The sequence below is a fragment of the Diorhabda carinulata genome, chromosome 2 (assembly GCF_026250575.1).
Source record: "Diorhabda carinulata isolate Delta chromosome 2, icDioCari1.1, whole genome shotgun sequence".
Classification (NCBI taxonomy): Eukaryota; Metazoa; Arthropoda; class Insecta; order Coleoptera; family Chrysomelidae; genus Diorhabda; species Diorhabda carinulata.
Genome location: NC_079461.1, coordinates 36,686,862 through 36,705,822, shown reverse-complemented (window position 1 = coordinate 36,705,822; position 18,961 = coordinate 36,686,862). Strand labels below are relative to the sequence as shown.

Here is an 18,961-nt window from a genome sequence, read left to right as displayed (position 1 = left end):
GTATATTGATTAATAATTCTATTCGTGATTGTTCACTCAAGAAGTAACTATATACACGTTATTATCCAAAACGTAACGTTAACCATTGTCATTTATTCTCTAAAACTAGAATTGTTTCAGTATAAAAAAATCACACTCACAACTAATTTATAATAGTTATTTGTTGAAAAACGAATTTTTCGTATGAATGTTTAAGTTGGGTATCAATACGACCATTAAAAAATATTTTTTCTACGACTTTTCAGTTGTAATAAAAGTTTTCAGTATGTTAATTCAAAGTTTGTTGCTCTGACAATTTTTTCACTAGTGGGTAGGCAACACAAAATACAATTTTTTGTTTTAATATTAACATTGCTTCGACTGGAAATATTAAATTTTTTTGTCAATCTTATCATTAATCGTAACCGATGCTAGGAAAAAAGTCATGATGATTTATTTAATTTAATTCTTATTGTAGCAAATAACCGATGACTATGACACAACTCATAGGACGATCTGCTTTCATTAATCTAGTTTTGTGACGTCACAAATTACAGCAAGCGTGTAGCCATTATATGAAAGCTTTCACCTTGATTATATTGTCAAGAGGCAAGGTCATATTAAGTACAATTAATGTCTTTGTTTCTTTTGAGTGGATCCGTTTTAATTTTTTAGGTTCGTTTCTCAAGTTGCGCTTACAATTTTTTCCCAACTTAAGAACCTACTCACATTTTATTTACATAATAAAGAGAGGTAATGTCATGTAACTTCTGACGTCAGAAGACAGTCTGACAGATTTGATTAAGTAGACCGTCCTGTGCTGTGTGAAAAAGTCCTTGGCAAATAATAGCTTTTTCTATGAAAAGTTATTAAAAAAAGAAGACGAAATTACATTGTTCTATTAGTGAAGTTTACATTAACATTAATAAACAAATCATGGCGCCGCACGGTAAGTGTTGTGGAGATTCATCTCATCATCTTGAATCGGATGAAATCGGAATTCATTACAGTTTATATAATAAAATAGATACAGAAAATTTGGAATGTTTAAATGAAACTACTGAAGGATCTGGAAAAACCGTATTTAAACCATGGGAAGAACGATTGAACTTCGAAATGGTAAACATTTGTATTTTTGACAGTTACATATACTTTTAAATATAATATTGCTTTCTTATTGTTACGAAATTAATAAAATGTTTATTTATGTCAAATAACAGTTCGTAGAATCTGACGCAGATGAAGAATTATTGTTCAATATTCCATTTGTCGGAAACATTAAATTAAAAGCTATAAAAGTTATAGGAGAAGATTCAGATACACATCCTTCTAAAATGAGACTGTAAGTTAGGTTTACTTATAATATAATATAGTTTTTTTTTATAAATTATTTGCGCAGGTTCAAGAATCGTCCATCTATGACTTTTGATGATACTAGTTGTACAGCTGATCAAGAATTCGAATTGGTTCACGATACCAATGGAATCGCCGAATATGTAACAAAGTAAGTACAATGTATGGAATGTAATACAATAATTTTTCGTTTAAAATAAGTTAAAACTTAGTAGTAGATGTTTTTTTTTAAATGTAATATTAATAAATTGTTTTTTTATAGGGTTGTGACTTTTAATAACGTAAATCATCTAACGTTACATTTTCCTAGTAATTTTGGAGCGAGTTCAACCAAAATTTACTACATAGGTCTAAAAGGGGAATATTTCGAAGCACATCATCACGGTGTGACAATTTGTACATACGAGGCAAGACCGATGCCACAAGATCACAAAAATCCTTTAACTGAATTTTCTGCAGGTCAATTAGGTGGTCAATAATTTTGCCGTTTCATAAGACTAAATATTATTTGGCTGTGAATGTCTAATTGTCGTATCCATAGAAAAAAATTTTTTTTCTTAAAAAAATGTGTCAAATTTTTTTTCAATAACATAAGTGAATAAACAGATTTTGAATTATGTGACTTTTTTTTCTACTAATAGTTTAATATACGAGGTGAAAAATAGAGATGGAAAACATTGTTTAAGTTACAATTATGGGATTTGGTATTAAGCCTCAGGGTGGGTGGAAAATCAGTATTAAGTTGAAGGTTGTCATCTGTAAAGTTTGTCAATCAGCAAAAACGTGGAAACCCCTGGTTTTAGAGTCCAGAAAAGGTTTAAAAAAAAGACTCAATTTATCTTTTCGCCTAAAGGTTGGTTAGAAAGGGTTTACCTAAGGCACACACCAAACAAACGTGAAGACAAGGGTGTATATTTGTATAATCACCATAGCTAACCCTTAACAAGAAGAGATGATCGAGAATTTTCCATAAAACTTTGGGGAGAGGAAGGAGACTACGCGCGAAACCGCGACGTTCAACATGATGAAGACATGTCGGAACGACAAGGGGTGGTGGAATGCCCTGTTTTGCATTCATCCGTAGACGAAACTCTTTTTTTTTTTATTATTCATAATTTTAATTCAAAATGGTGGAATTAAACTCCCCGCGCGTTGATTTCGGAATACAGACGTACGTCTGAAGTAAGTTTGTTATAGTACGAGGGTGGTTCAAATATAAAATATAAGAAAATTTTATTATTGAGAAGAAATTTTTTCTATATACTCTTCATCATACTTTTGCTTTCAAATCGCAGTTCATCAAGTACCTATTTCAATGGACCAGATAAATAATAGTCCCAACGCGATAAATCGGGACTATAAGGAGGGTGTTACAGTATTTTCCAACTTAATTCGTTCAACGTTTCCATATCGTCGATGTTGCGGGTTTTCTACAGTGTCCCTGTAACCTGGTGAACAGGTTCACTAGCCAAATGGTCGACGATAGGGAATAATACAGTTGCAGCTCTAACCGTTCACCTCCATTTGAATTAAGAAAAAAATATATCCCCAAATCAAGAAGCAAGCACTACCCCTTGCAACCTCCATAACCCCAGCTCTGCAGAGGAGTATCTCTAACAAACTTTCCTCATATAAAAAATTTCCTTTACGAAAAAATTTTCCAACGAATCTCTATCTCAACGTTTCCACCGTCTAGAGTTGCTTTGCAGCAATATCGCATTATGGATTGGAATATCGCGTCGTTTTGATCTGTAGACAGCTTTCCACGTGTTTTTTTTAAGAGGTTATTATAATACTCCGCGTTTATAGTTCCTTGTTCAGTGAGAAAATCATTTCCCAAAACACCTTTCCAATATCGTGGGGTTTCTCATTTTTCTTCATACCGCTGCAGAAAACGCGTTTAAGCGTGTAAAGTTCTGCTCAAATCTGAGTTTTGGTACCATCTGGCTGAAATTGTGAGCCGTTCATGAATGATTTATCCACGCTGATATCCAATTTTTCAACCATATCGTGTAAAGTACCGATTCGCTTTCTTAAAATCATGTTTTCTACAGCGCTTACATTTTCATCCTTAATACTTTTTTGAGGCGCCACCACCACAATTGCTTGAGTAATTTTCGTCAAATTTCCGGAGATTTTATATTATCTTTGACCGCAAAACCCACATCCTTACTCGTGATTAAAGTGTATTTATCAAACGAAAATAGTAAACCAAAACAATGATCAGTGCGTGAACAGCACGTGAATACTCCGGACGAAACGCGGCGTTTTATCGTTATAGGTCGAAATCAATGGCACCATAAAATACCATAAATAAAAAGCAGCGCGGGAGAAGCTTTCCTAATATGCTTGAATCTTTACTAGACTGGAATGTTTGTAATTTGTAATGATGCCAAGATGGCGCCTCTGACCCATAGAGTTAATATTAAAGATAGAGAGCGCCTTGAGAGTTGAATTGTACTATTTGAAGAAATACAACCATGTAAGACGGATGGACGAGAACAGACTTCCGAGAATAGTCCTAGAAAACAACCCGCCCGGCTCAAGGCCTCCCGGGAGTCCACCTAAAAGGTGGAAAGATAGTTGGCAATCCATCTCTCAGGAAAAGATGCAGAGGCAGCTTCAGAATTAACAGATCGACAGATCTCCAAGAAGTAGAAGAAGAAGAAGAAAAAGAAGAAGAAATACAAAGAGTGTCTGTATACATGTCTTTAATATTAACTCAACCCTATTAATGAAAAAATAAATGTTTCGTTTGGTCTCATTTCCTGGAAACATTGAACTAATGAAATAAATAACGACAGTTTACTTTTAAGAACTTTATTAAATAATTCAAATATAAAATGTACAAAGTAGACTTGATGAAACGTAAGGTTAGAAGAAAATGTTAATAAAAAAAATAAGCGAGAATGAAAATTTTTGTACTAGAGTATTGGGAATATATATATATATATATCTTCATCCTAAAGTAAACATTTATTTTTTAAATAGAATTACACAACATTTATCTACAGTGGAAAATTGTCAATGAAAATTCAGGTAGGTTAAACATGTTATAATTTTGAGTAAGGTTTTAAAAATGGAAAAAAGCATATTTTCGTGATTTTTTTGCGGCGACGTGAGTAATACAATTTTATTAAATTTGATTACATATTATTGTACAACTTTTAAAGTATGTCGGACAAAATTTTTAATAAAAAATATTGATAAATAAGCTGGTGATGGTGAATCTCCAGAGGCGCCTTAAGAAAAGTGGTTTTGCGGTAAACGCATCAATTGAAACAAAAAAATTGATATACATTGAACAGCAAGAAGAAATACTGTGAATCAGGATTCACATTTGTTTTCAATGACAGTTTACAAAAGAAAATTTCACTTATAAATATCGTACAAATGTACCTGTTTGTCCATTTACGAACTCCCACCGATTTAATCTATTAACTATGATAACAAACATTAATTTTTATATAGAAATATAAACCGATTTACAAAATATTTGCAAATTGTTCTAAACATTCATCAGTCATTGTTTTTTTCTTCTTCTAAATATAAATAATTAATTCTAAAATTAATAATACGTAACTAGAATAACTGAAGTATCATCATATGTACATAATATATATTATATTCATGTTATTTAGATATTGTTTTTTTATTATTTAAAATATAGTTGATTACTTTCTCGGTTACACTATTTTAATGATAAAATAAATTTACTTATAATACGCCGTACATCAATCATTATAACGAAATAATTTTTATTTTGTTGATTATTTGAAACGTTTCTTAAACTATTTCATCACAACAAAAAATATGTGAGTAATTTGAAAAAGCAGATTTTTAGAAGTAGTGAGAAAGTTTGAATGATTTCATTTCCGTAGTTATCTTTCAATTTAAAAGAATTTGAATTCATTTGAAGACCTAATTTTTTTTATTCATACATTTCTTCAGGCCTCATTGATTTAATAATCGCGAAATTGAGTGTTGAGAGTCAGATCTTAGCAAGGATGATCTAATGGAAGACCAAACTTTTTGTTAGAGGACACATTTCATTCACCATTGATGTGAACGAGCCAATTATCATTGATAATGAATCATTTGAGGTTACTCAGCGTTAAACATGGAACAGCTGAAGAATTATCATTCAACATCATTGACGATTCTGCTAGAATAAAGGGTAGAAAAAAAAGTTTTAATTTGAAATTTTTGATGGAAAAGCTTGTTAATTATTAAACATACATTAATTTGTAATGGTATGAGGTTTAAGATTGTTTTATCTTATGTTTATTTTTATTTTTTGAATGACTAATTAGTTTAAAAATAGTTCAAATATTTCGTTTACAAGTACTATAACCGATAGTCAAATTAATAGTTCAATTAAACATTTTACTTACCAAAATGTTTATAAGTTATAAATTAAATGGTTTTGTGGAGCAAAAATTACTTATTTCGAACGTAGCTGTGTAACAAATATTGTGTGTTATTTATTTTAGATTATATTGCATTTTTTGTTAGTTTTTTTTCCTGATTTTGTAGATTTTTCCAAGGGGATGAACTCGGGTCCAAATTCTACCCCGGGCCATCAAAAGTATCTCAGCAGCCATGCCAATGATTATACTGTATATTTATTGGTATAAAATCAAAATACTTATATTAATAAAAGCTATGTAGTATAAGAATAAATTTTTTAGCTGAGATAAAAGAAAAAAATTAAAGTTGAGATAGGCGAATGACGAAAAGTAATGTCAAGCAGATATCTGGAGACTTTGGGGCAAAAAAGGAATGGTGTCCAAATAAAATAAAAATTTTTTTCATACAAGTTTTATAATAAATGTCGTCTAAAAAAGTATTAATTGTAATGGCTATTCTTTTGTAAAGATCCCGGGACTGTAGCCTAGGAAGTACTTCGCTAAATCTCCACTTGGACTCAATACAGAAACCTAAAAATTGCGGCCTAACAACCGGAGGAAATATACGTCGAAGACGACTTACTAATTTGGAAAAGAAAATCCGTAGGTCATGATGAAATAACATCAAAGAAATAAGAAATAAACTTTTTCATTTACTAGATTTCATATCTGATATAGAATAAAGATTAAATGGGATTTATTACCTTTACATAAGCAAGTAGATAATACAGATTGTCCAAGCTATAAGAGTATTACGATATTAAGTTCAGTGTTCAAATTTTTTGGAAAGATTCTTCAACTAAATGAATTACAGAGTACTTATTGTGAAGGTGTTCAATATCATATCCTTACAGTCGGACAGTAAAAATACTCGCTATATATATGCTGCTTTTTGGATGTAGAGAAAGCGTTTAACATTATCCACAAGCTACAAAAATGGTCTAGTCTATAATAATTGAAATCGAATATCAAATAATATGAAGAACGTTAGAAAATTGAAAAAAAAAAAATAAATTTATAGCTTAAGTCATTTCAAAAATGAATGAATAATTTTTTATTCGTGTTTTTAGAGACCTCAAACTTGACGTCACTACAAATCTATTCAAATAACGAACCAAAAAAGTTATTTAAAATATTAATAATGATACACAGCGCATCCCCACTACTTATTCACAAAAAACTAATACAGTTTGGTTATTTTTCTGAAAACCAACGACGATTTTAGTCAATATTTTATTAAATAAAAGCATTTTTTTTGGAACAAATTAAACGAATTTACTAATAAAAATAGTTCAGCAACCTATACACAACATTATTTTACTGTACTGGTACTATCAAGGGTAGTACTTGCGATCTCAGTTTCATTATCGTTATTAAATCCATCGGCGAATAATACATCCGGCATGGAACCAGTTTCCTCGGCTATTTCTTCTGGAATTTTCTCAACAAACGCCGCTGTGGTCCAAGCGGGAGCTCGGGATGACGTTGATTCTGTCGAAGTACTAGTTTGAGGAAGCGTGTTAATTGTCATAAACAATACCGTGTCTATATAGTACATCGTTCCTAAGTTGTAGACGAAAACTTCACTTTCCACTATTTTTGCTTCGTTCACGTATACTTCTTCTAAAAAAAATAAAATATCAACATTTCATGTGTTCAAAACCGGATTTCTATATATACAGGGTGTCCCATGACGAGTTAAAACTATCTGTATAAATGGCGAAATACTTATGGTAAAATCATTCCTACGTTTCTGAACACCCTGTGTATTAATACATTTTTGAAATCTACGTGAAATTTTAGTATAATTTTGTCTAAACACTTTTTTCGAAGAATGCATCTTTTTTGAGTTATTATTTTATAAAAAATTTGATCGTTGCAGACTTTTATAAATAATTTTTTTACGAGAATATACTTAAAGTTGTAAAAATGGTTTCTATTCGGTTGCTTTTAATGAGGTCAGACGTATTTGAATCTATGTTGAAAAATTTTCCATTTCATACAGGGCGTGTATAAAAAGTGTTCAAAGTTTAACTTCATAAATATCAAATTTCTTAAATAAAACCACCTGGTTTTTTCTATTTTAATGCATTCAGGGGTGAAAAATAAGGCAAATTCATGTATCCAGATATTATTAAATGTTTTCTGTAACTTTTTAGAGATGCAGTTGTGGTCTAAATTTTATTTAAACTTTGAACACTTTTTATACACACCCGGTATAAAATGAAAAATTTCTCAACATAGATTCAAATACGTCTGACCTTGTTAAAAGCAACCTAATAGAAACCATTTTCATATCTTTGAGGGTGTCCTCGTAAAAAAATAATTTATAAGTGTCTGGAAAGGTCAAATTTTTTACAAAAAAATTAATAACTCAAAAAGTATGCATTTTTCGAAAAAAGTTTTTAGACAAAAGTATACTAAAATATTACGTAGATTTCAAAAACGTATTAATATACAGGGTGTTCTATTTGAAATATCGCAATAAAAGAGGAAACAGAAGAATGAAAGGACATCCTTTGCAAACCAGGACCAGGAGAAGAAAAGGGTGTTTTTTCCAAACCAGGATCGGAAAAAGGAAAATGCGTTGTTTGCTAACCAGGACTAGAAGACGTCTTATAATACCAATATCAAAATGATCAAATTTCGAAGTAGGCGACATTATGATAATCAAAAATTGTTTAAAATCTCTCAATCACGGATATTTCTGGTAGAAATATTTATGGTAATGGATTATTTCCATTTAAAAAGTCTCGATTTTAGCAAAAATGGAATAAACTTTTACCTTTTGTCCTTTTGACTGTGATGGTTTTGTTTCCCAAAGATTCCAACCGAACCCCATCTGTCAAATCTCTGTCGTACAATCTTCCTTTGACGAAATGATTGAGTAATATTTGCAAACCGTCTCCAGTCGATAAATAATTATCTGGCATCCTATCCAATCCTATTTTCTCGAATGCGATATCCGTTGGAACGAAAAACGTGTAACCGGTTCCGGACACGTGCGGCGCTAAATCAGCAAGATTCAAAAATCTGGTGATATGCGTAAATCTTTTGTCCCTTTCCAACGCTAAAAAAGCGTGAGATAAAAATTGTGCTCCGAACCATGGGAATGCCAATAATGGTGGCGTTTCTTTGTCTTTGTGTTGTTGATGTAGTTTGGAAACTATCGATTCGGTAACGAACAAGACTTCACCTATAAACATAATGTTACCTCTGGCTACTGGCGTGTCTCCTTTAACTAACATAGCACCGTTCACTGTTAAATTTGCTAAAACCAAAAAATCACAAATACTTTTTTGATATTATTTATTCCGAAAATAAATCTTTCAATATAAAAAATACCTACGAGTTTTCCTAAAAACAATCTCCTTTCCACCTATAGTTTTCACGATTTCCCCATCTTTTATCAAATCCTGTTTCAATCTTCCCTTTACGAAGTGGTTAACAATAACGCTTTCGGTAAATTCCGGAACACTGAAGGGATAGAAACCCCAGTCGATTGGATGCCACCGCTGAAAGGCGTGATCGGTTGGTATAAAAACCGTGTATTCTTCCTCTGAAACGATACATTGAAATTAATACAATCAGTTGTTGGACACAAAGGAAGATTGTATGAAGATATGATGCTCTAAAATTGGCATGTTAGAAAATGCAGATACCCTCAATGTTTCTTATCGATCGAATCAACATATTTTGGTTAATGTTTTGGATTTGAAGCTTGTTAGACTCGTACCAAAAGACCTGAATCTTTTGCAAAAACAACGTCAAGAAGAGATCTCAAAAGAGATACTTAACAACGTTCTGAAGCATCTACGTGACGCAATTCATTGAAAACGATAGAATTTGTGGGTAGAAAATTAACGGGTTTCCCATTACGATAATGGGTTGTCATATTTCAGGTGGTTGTGTATGATTTTTTTGGCTCAGCCATCGTATTTGCTAGATTTAGATTTTTTCGAAACTCTTCAATCTGCTTCGAGGAAGCCAGCCAGCTGATTACCCTTCCAGCCCAAGCTTACAAAAATTTGGAAACATGCTTGTATTGGCTCGAAAAGAATCGTATTTTGAAAGCGATAATAAAGATCTGTCGGTTAGATAGAAAATTTTGCTTAGGACATTCAAAATATTTATCCAGAACATATCAAATCATAATATAGTCCTCCGGGTCTCGAATTAGAAATAAGGAGAGTACACAATGTATTTTTTCAAACCAAAACTGTCCTTATCAAAGTGTGAGTAGGTACAAACATATTTGAATCGAAATATTTCAATCTACGGCGATAAGTTTTCAAATTACAAAGTAAATTCCTGCTTTTTATGTTATTAGGTGTTACTCCAAAGCAATAATTTAAATCAATTTTCTAGGTCAAGTAATTAATAAATGTTTCTTGATGTTACGCTTGTTTTATTGGTTATTTCTCATTATATACTCTTGTTAGTGACTTATTCAAACTCAATTCTAAATTTTATCGTTCAAAGCACTTGAAAAAAAAGTAATTTAACAAAATGTCACTTTACGAAATTCTCGGAACAAGCTATTCGAATTAAAATACGTTCATCTTTTTTTTTTTTTGGTAGAATTAACAAGATGTCGCCGGTTCGCTCAAGTGATAATAAAAAAAGATTGTTTGTCTCGTGCTCTACAAGTAATTTTCAGTAATGAAATTGCCTCAGCTTCGACGGATTTCCTACCAGCTGCTCTTGTTATTGCTTTACTTCTTCCCGAACGTCGTTTTCCGTTTTCGTCTCATCGTTTTTCCAATAATCACATAAAACTGCAGGATAGTCATCAATTTGTCTTTGATTCGCTTTTCTCACATTCAACTAACAAAAAAAAAACAATAGGCGTAATTACAAAAACCGCGACATGCTTATTTGCGAACGCCTTGATTCCGATCCGAGCTTTAAAATAATATAATTATGATATTTTCGACTACATTTTTCGGATTATGCAGATAATAATTTTTTGGCGCATTTTGCAAAATCGTAGCCATTTCACGAGGTATTTCGTTGGCTTAAGGCATTTTCAAAAGAACGAGAGTGAACGGAAGAAGAATCATGCAACAAAAAGCAAAAATCGATGAAAATTTTGAGAGAAATGTTGCTACGTTCAGAACGTCACCCAAATTTGATGTATTGATGATGAGAAAGATTTGTACGAAATTAGTTTCAATAAACCTTTTGCGGAAGTAAAAATTGGAAAGTTGGATTTTTAAATATCAGTATCAGAGAATGGAACGGCGCATTTCAACCAGTTCTTGGAAGAAACCGGAAAAGAATCATTCATATTAAACTATATATGAAGAAAAATTGGTAATTTTATCATTAAATTCTTGATCTCCGAAACCGTTTTTGTGGTTTCTCAATATTATTATTCATCTGTCGTGAGTCATTAAATTTTAAATTCTTTGTGACGTTAAAAAACATTAAATCGGTTGTAAACAACCAGCTAAAAACTATCCCAGTATCTTTAACATTCAATTATAATTCAACTGGAATAAATTCAGTCTAACCACTTAATTTTATTCCAACATTACGTATCTCGAATTTAAATTCATCGTGCCCGATCTAGAGTCTTGCAAGACGCCTCCTAGAGGCGAGCCGAAGCGACCACACTCTCGATTTGATCTATTTATTCATGCCGCCACTTTCTTTGACTCGTGCCCGAAAAACCTACACGGAACGAAACGACTGGAAGGCGATAAGAGGTTAGTCCACACTCAAGCCAAATATGGATGATGATCCAAGAGGATATTTTTTATTTTTGTTTTGAGGTACGCTAGAAACGAACCAATGAAGACATTTGGCAGTCTACCAACTTGTCGCAACGAGTCGTTTACAAATTCAAGATTTAGTCAAAAATATGAAGTTTGATCATTTTTCCAGCTTTCTTTTCTTTAGATTACATTCATCTTCGAAATAGGAAAGGGATCTTTGATTATTAAAGTTATCATAAAGGATTCCAGAGAACTTTGACAAGCATCTAAAACTTCCGGGAATTCATCAACATTGTCTTCATTCTAGGACGATTGAACGGATATAATTAATAGAATTAGTAAGGAAATGTCGATGCAAATACAGATTCGAATTATATGAAAGGAAAGATCCAAATATTTACGCAATTAATACCGAAAAGTTATATAATCAAATAACTGATCTCGGTAATGTATTTGGAAATAAAATAATTCTATTCTGGTTATCTCATCAACTTAAGTCCTTTTTATCTTAATTAATATCCATTATACTAAAGTTATCTCGCTCTTTCTGGTCCTACAAGGGCAAATTAATATCGCGTTAAAACGTACAAATTGTTTTTTATCTGCTATTCTTTTAGCCGTCGAGAAATTAGGTTATAAAAAAAAGCGACGCTAAAAAAAGTTGAAGTCGAGAACAAAAAGATAATTATAAGAGATCTATCTTGAGAAAATGTAGCTTTGTCGTTTTAAGGAACGCTTTTTATTGCATTTCCTGTATTTGCGTTGTTATTTTCAAGCTGAAGTGGATTTTTTTGGTTACCTCTATTAAAGCCGTACGAATTCGAAGGATGATTTACGTAAAGCTAGAAATTCACTCACACACTTCGTATTTGTTGATCTCGAAACGGCCTACGAAACGGTACTCGGCAATGTTTTGGTTCGAGCATATACAAAAAGTCAAAAGGTGTAGTCAAGTTTGGAGATACCCTATCAAAACCATTTTGGTATTCGCCCTGTGTAATTGGAGAACTAAAATTGCGGGAATGGGAATTGAGATAGAGGATAAATGCTTAACAAAGTTGAACGGCGAATATGCAAAATGAGGTTTGAATATAAATAAAGTGCAACAAGTCAAAAAAGCTACACAATTTCTAAACTCATTGCTTTGGAGCCTATTTTAACGTATGGATATGAGTGCTGGCTAGGAGAAAATTATAGAGGCTGTGGAAATTGACTTTTTAAGAAGATATCCAGAGCAGGGCAAATACGGAATGAAGATATAGCACGAAGAGCAGGTCGAAATACACGATTTCACCAAGAATACAGACTAAACAACTACTCTCGACATGTGATGAGGATGGAGCCCGAAGAGATGGCCGAAGATGTATCAACCGTAGAATAAAAGGAGACGAGGAACTATTTAAAATCAATTGAAAATTTTTGAACGTGCCAATCTCAAGCTAGACTTCGCTGCAGAGTCCTCGTTGAAAAGAACCGCGAAAAGCTTGATATTAAATATGAAAATAATTCTTCTAGAGTACTCGGTTCTAGGAAAAAGCTTTTCGTACAGTTTGGGGATTGTTCCAGAAAATAACATCCTTGGTATATTGCTGTAAGAATGGCATCAATGTAGAAACTTTTGACATTTCCGTTTGAGTTAGTGAGCTAGTTTAAATGATGTTGTTGATTGAAAGCAAATTGCTGAGATGTCATAAATCATCAACCACAAAATTAGTGGCAAGATTTATATTATAGGATAAGAATAGACAAAAAATGACATTCTCTTCTGTTGTAAATGACCTACCCTGTAAATTAGGTACAAAAAGTAAACCTCAGTGAGAACTGTTTAAATAAAAATCTGATTAAATTTCAGTTAGCGCTTTCGATGTACCTACTTGAAACCGTTAGATCTCGATAAGAAGTGTTGATGTCGTCGACGAGAAATAAAATCGCTTCCATAATGTTTCTCGCGAACGTGCTGTTAGTAAAAATCGACTCTACCATCTACCTACTAGCCCTTTAAGTTTATTTCATGGTTTATGTTTAGAGTCTATTCTCAAAGAACTTTCCAACCTGTTTCCGGCGATAAAGTGTGTTGGAAAGATATAAAGCCTTCTGGATTATATTGCGTGGATGAGCTTCGAGAAACTTTCAAAATTTTGAGGGCTGTGAAAGTTTCTTTTACATTCAAGACGATTTTTTATGAATAATCATTCATTTATATTATTCGTGAATAATATCGAAAAAAAAAATATACTTATACGAGGGCTACTCTCTATCTTTTAAGTTGCCATGAAACTAGAGGAAGGAACGCTGGCAACGCCGCATTTTGAAATACAACTATATAACTACCAGCTTCGAAATAATTATTTTGTTATATAAGTCAGCTGCTTATGATGATACCTTTTCTTTATTCATTTAAATAAGAATAATTTTAGTAATTAATAATAAATAAATAACACAGCAAAGTTTGCAATGGCGACAATGCGCATTTGGTGGTTAAAGTCCTTCACGAGCAGCTGCTTTTCACTGGTATAGCGAATTTGGAAGAAGAGCGATGATGCTGGTAAGCCTTGTTCTTCAGTTACTCTTGGAAACATTTGGAAAATGACATATTTATTTAAGAAGCCCCGTTGAAGCAACTTTGGGTGTTGAATCCGCAACATAATCATCTTCATATGGGGAAAATGGTTCCTTATTGGATACCACATATGCTTTCATGATTTTCCTTTTGGATTTCCATTAAAAGTATTAGTATTTTAATTATTTCCCTGCTAGGTAGATAAAAAACATTTTTGTATTCGCGTTTATTAGAAATTTAAATCACCTTCAAACTGGTACAAGAATTTTGAAAACTAACTTTTAATCTGGTAGAATTCTCAAATTTAGTTGCGTGCAAATATCAATTTTTCCCTATCTTTTCTTTTTTTGAAGACTTGAAAACCAAGCTGTGTTTGGAGGAGCTCCCTAGAAACGTTTTTAGTGAACTGGATGAAATCTGAGTTGAGTAAATCTCTATTTTTTGCCGGTTCTTTTGTATTCAAAGCTAATTTGGTATCTTATTAACTAAAATCCATTTTCACGCATTCTTTTGGGGTAAATTGTAAAGTTCTACAGCTCAAATCTCTCAATATAAGATATAAAAGTAAAGATCTATATTATATCTATCCAAGAAGATTTACCAATAATAGCAAAAATGCAAAAGTTGGTAAAGAAAGTTATAAATCCATTTTTTAAAGTTACAACACAGTTACTCGCGAGTTGGTGTTGTATATTGCACAAAATTTTTATTTTTGAAAATAATGTACAACAGTAATTGAACATCCACCCCATTCATCCGATTTGGCCATGCACTATTTTTGGTTATTCGTCAAGCTAAAGAAACACAAGGTACAAGAAGCAGCAGTTTATTAATTCCAATTCCAAGATTGACTTTGTGAGTTTTCTAGTTATAGAAGATTCGTGGGAAACGTGAAAAAATCTTTTTTTAGTCTAATAAATATGGTATTGAATTACTCTGTAGAATAAAATATTCTAGATCCTAAATAAAGTACGAAAATATATTCAGGAGTCGATAAATAAAATAAATCAGATCGCATTTCAATTACGTACCTTGTTGTAGTAAGTTAGAAACGTTAGATCGCGATAAGAAGTGCTGAAAAACCCTAACGCCACTCTTGAGAAACGACAACACTTCCATAATGTTTTCCACGAATGTGGCGTTCGATTGATTCTTGCTATTTTCGTTCGAAGTCGAAGAGAAAGTTGCCGAAACGTCCATCAGTTTTTCTTGGGCCGTTGGAAGCGCCGAAGCGTTATTTTGTTTTGTTTCTTGTTCTTCAGCGAACAAGTAACCGTCTAAGATTACTAACAAACCTGCAGAAGAAGGAAAAAAGTTAATTGAATATCGCGTTTTTGTTATTAGGTAGTAGTGCCGTTTGAAAGGCTTCAAAAAAGTAAATTGCTTTGGTGTATTTTGTTGTCGTTTTATTTTTATTCAGTGGTTACATCGGCCACTTACTAAGACAGTGGCGGACAAAGATCTTCCACAGACGGTTATTATTATTATTATTTTTATACAACTTACCATTTGGTACTGCAACTCTTCTTTCTACTACGTTAGCATCGTTAGCTTTGAGATCGTGTTCCTTAAATATTCTAACGGTAACACTTTTTCCTGATAACGTTGTTAAAGTTGTATCTGAAGTTATATTCGTGAGATCAATGAGAGAACCTAGAACTACGTGATCCAGTAACAGTTTCTTGATGAGTTCCGGTTGCTGAAGCAGTTTTTCAGCTCGTTTTGTTGCTGAATTCTGAGGAGCGAAGATAGTGAAAGGTTCATCTGTAAATAAAATATAAATCAAGCAATAAAGAATATGAGGCGTATATAATTTCTTCAATCTCCGAAAATTTAATTAGTTTATAAGAAAATCTCAATACGGAACGTCGCGACTCTTTCCGATTCGCATCAATCATTTTATCAGTCAAAAACACGAGGATGTCTTAATTCATTACGTCAAGATATCAACTGTACCGTATAATGCATGTTAGGATTCAAATTCACATCAAATGCAGACCCCCTTAGCCTCATCACAATGAGTTATCGTTTGATAATTTCACACAGAATTGCACTCGAAGGCGACAATGACGATGTCTTCGAGAAGACGAGTTAATTTAATAAAGGGTGGTCCAACCAAAACGCAACTTTTTGACTATGAAAAATGTATATTTTTATAAAATTAAATTGTGTAATAATTGATTGAGTCTACTCATCCCATAAGTTTATTGAAAGACACGGAATGATCTCGGATTTTCAATTGAGAGGATTTGGTGGCGGTCAAGGTCAAAGTAATAATGATATACAAACTGAAATTGGTTATTTGGAATGTTTTCTTGAGAAAGAGAAGGAATCATTGATGCACAATTGATTACATAGCTCAACGATGACAGACAACGAAGTACTGAAAACTATTTATTAACATAAAATATAAATAAATAAAGTGGTTTCAATAATCTGATTACTGTACTTGTTAGAAGTCAAGACTATTACACACTATGCGTGTATGTGCTCTCTTAAATACTAATCCTATTGTATACAAAAGCTATAATTAATTATATTTATTTCTTTTCTGTTTTGTCTTTTGTTTTAAAATTAGTTTTTTTTAAATTCCATTCGGAAAGAGTGTAGAGTAATAAATTAATCACTCCCCTGGCCACCATAGCCGTCGTCACATTTTAGAACAATTTATTATTTTATTCTATCAAACCTTTGTAAATAAATCCAACATTTATTTTCTAAGAAATTTCAAATTTCCAAATATGTTTACTAATCGGCCAAAACAATTCTTCTTCTTCTTCTTCTTCTTCTTCTTCTTCTTCTTGTAGTAGGACGAGGTCCTGTCAGGTCTGTCATCTGCCCTCTTGTGACGCCGAAACAATTCCTTTGGGGTATTTTAAAAAAGGAATGATGTTGACAGGTAAATATTTCACGCCCTTTATAGTATATACCTGAGAAAAATGATAATTAGGTACATTTTGCAAGAGGGTACACTTAAATTGTTATTGACAAGTTTCAGTATAAAAGAAAATTCCCAATATACAACTGCATTTCTAGCGCAGTGTTTATCACAGAAACGTTTACAAAACTGTATATTCAATATGTCAACCTTTGAAAACTATATTCCAATACTTAAAGTAAAGTATTCAAAAGCAATAATAATATTTTATTAATTACAAAAAACCCATTGCGACGGCTATGATGGTAAGGGACTTCTTACTTTTGGGGAGATTCAGAGGTTGGTGTGAAAGTATTAAAATAGAGAGAGAAATAAAGATATCTAAGTAACCGCTTACGTATAAGGGACATATGGAATCACTCAAGTAAGACGTTGGTTCACATCAGGTTCAATATCATCAATCAACTCTTTCTGAAATTTCCACCAGGCGAAATTTGATATCACCAACATAGTTTTAATCACCCTATATTCGATATTAATTTTTTTGAAAATTATAAAGCGCTGTTTCAATGTACGTTAATTACTTTAAAACGTAGTTCGCCTTGTTCAATGCTAGGAGACATATAATTTCTTGATTTTATTCCGTTTGAAATTTCCTGGTCTATTCTTCTATGAAAACACTTCAACATGACGGTTTCGCTTTAGCACTACTCGAAGATGATTTTATCAAGTTAGAGGATAGGAAGTAGATGGAGAGCTTTTCGAATTGTGTATAAACGATTCGATTGGATGTGAAAGCGGTGTAGTTCTGGATAAACAGTGAATTACGAGGTACAAAAAGATATGTATATATTTTTCCTATACTCATCATACATTCTTTATACGTAGAATCAAAATTCCACTTAAGTTTGTTAATTGTTTGATAAAATCAGGACATGGATGAGTTCTAGAATGAACTGCCATTGCAATCATTAACAAAAAATGACAAAAATCCTGTAGGATCCAACCTACTTGAAGCAAACTTAGATATTCTTAGTATTTCTATACAATCTAGAACTAAATTTCGCGTTTTTTTTGCATATGTATTATCAGTTTTTTTATTTACTTTTACACTCCGCACACGTATCCGCCCTCGAACATAGAATTAGATATCCAAGTGTGAACTAAACGTTAAAGTTTTAGGTTTGAACAGGGTGCAATAGTTTGAACAACAAACTTCGAGCTGTTCCAATCCCGTTAATTTGAATATTATAGATAGAAACCGTAGAAGTTGGCAACTTCCAGTAGATAAAGTGAATAATATTAGTTAAATTAATTGATTTGTTATTAACTATTCAAAAATTGATTTATATTCAACAAGAAAACTTTATTTAATCACCTAATCATCATATCTTTCATTTCAACAATACCTTATGTATTTATTTTTTAATCTATACTTAATAAATGCAAGTTTTATTGCGCCACCTTGTAGAAGGCAATCGCCGAAGAGACAGATGGGTAGACCAAACAAAACCCTTAATAGAAATGAGACTGCATCTTGTCGAAAAGATTGCACAGGATAGACAAGCATGGAAAAAATGGTGTCACTTCATCCTTTGGAGGATAATGGAAAGATGAGGAGGAATTCGATACTGTATGTCATACAACAACGTGTAACTAGATCAATATTATATTGAGTACCCAGTATGCTAGTTTCTGATTATAGTTCAACTAGTAAACCTCATAAATTCAAGAGTACAAACAAGTAATGATAAGATATCCATTTAAATAGAAATTTTTCTACATCAACTTGTATAATTTTAGTGATTGTTTATACAAATATGTGTACCTACTTAAAATAAAAATTTTTAATTGGGAGAGCACAAAATTTCTGATTATTTTCAACTGCTTTCAGAAGTAATCAAGTTTCATCACTTGTAAAAATTAATTGGTTAATCAGCGAAAGTGTTTTCTGTAATAAATGACTGAATTAATAAAACTGGCGGATATTAAAACTCAAAATTCGTAGTTTTAATGAAATTAATTTAAATGTTTAGCAGGAGTCTACTTCGAAACCGTTGAT

General features: G+C 32.2%; 2 protein-coding genes across 2 annotated transcripts in view; one reads left to right on the top strand and one right to left on the bottom strand.

Moving 5' to 3' along the window:
• Positions 1-442: 442 nt before the first annotated feature.
• LOC130903395 (PITH domain-containing protein GA19395) lies at positions 443-1,949 on the top strand. Its single transcript, XM_057815463.1, has 4 exons — positions 443-1,098; positions 1,200-1,321; positions 1,379-1,483; positions 1,595-1,949. Exons 1-4 carry the CDS (start codon positions 916-918, stop codon positions 1,809-1,811), a joined length of 627 nt encoding a protein of 208 aa, XP_057671446.1. The 5' UTR covers positions 443-915; the 3' UTR covers positions 1,812-1,949.
• A 2,187-nt stretch (positions 1,950-4,136) lies between these two features.
• Positions 4,137-18,961, bottom strand: part of LOC130903381 (transforming growth factor-beta-induced protein ig-h3) — a 58,528-nt gene continuing 43,703 nt past the window's right edge. The window contains exons 2-6 of the mRNA XM_057815447.1: positions 15,528-15,785; positions 15,053-15,316; positions 9,091-9,300; positions 8,527-9,012; positions 4,137-7,364 (exon numbers count right to left, since the gene is read on the bottom strand). Of these exons, the coding sequence (XP_057671430.1) occupies positions 7,054-7,364; positions 8,527-9,012; positions 9,091-9,300; positions 15,053-15,316; positions 15,528-15,785 (1,529 nt within the window). The 3' untranslated portion in view covers positions 4,137-7,053. The remainder of the gene's footprint in view (positions 7,365-8,526; positions 9,013-9,090; positions 9,301-15,052; positions 15,317-15,527; positions 15,786-18,961) is intronic.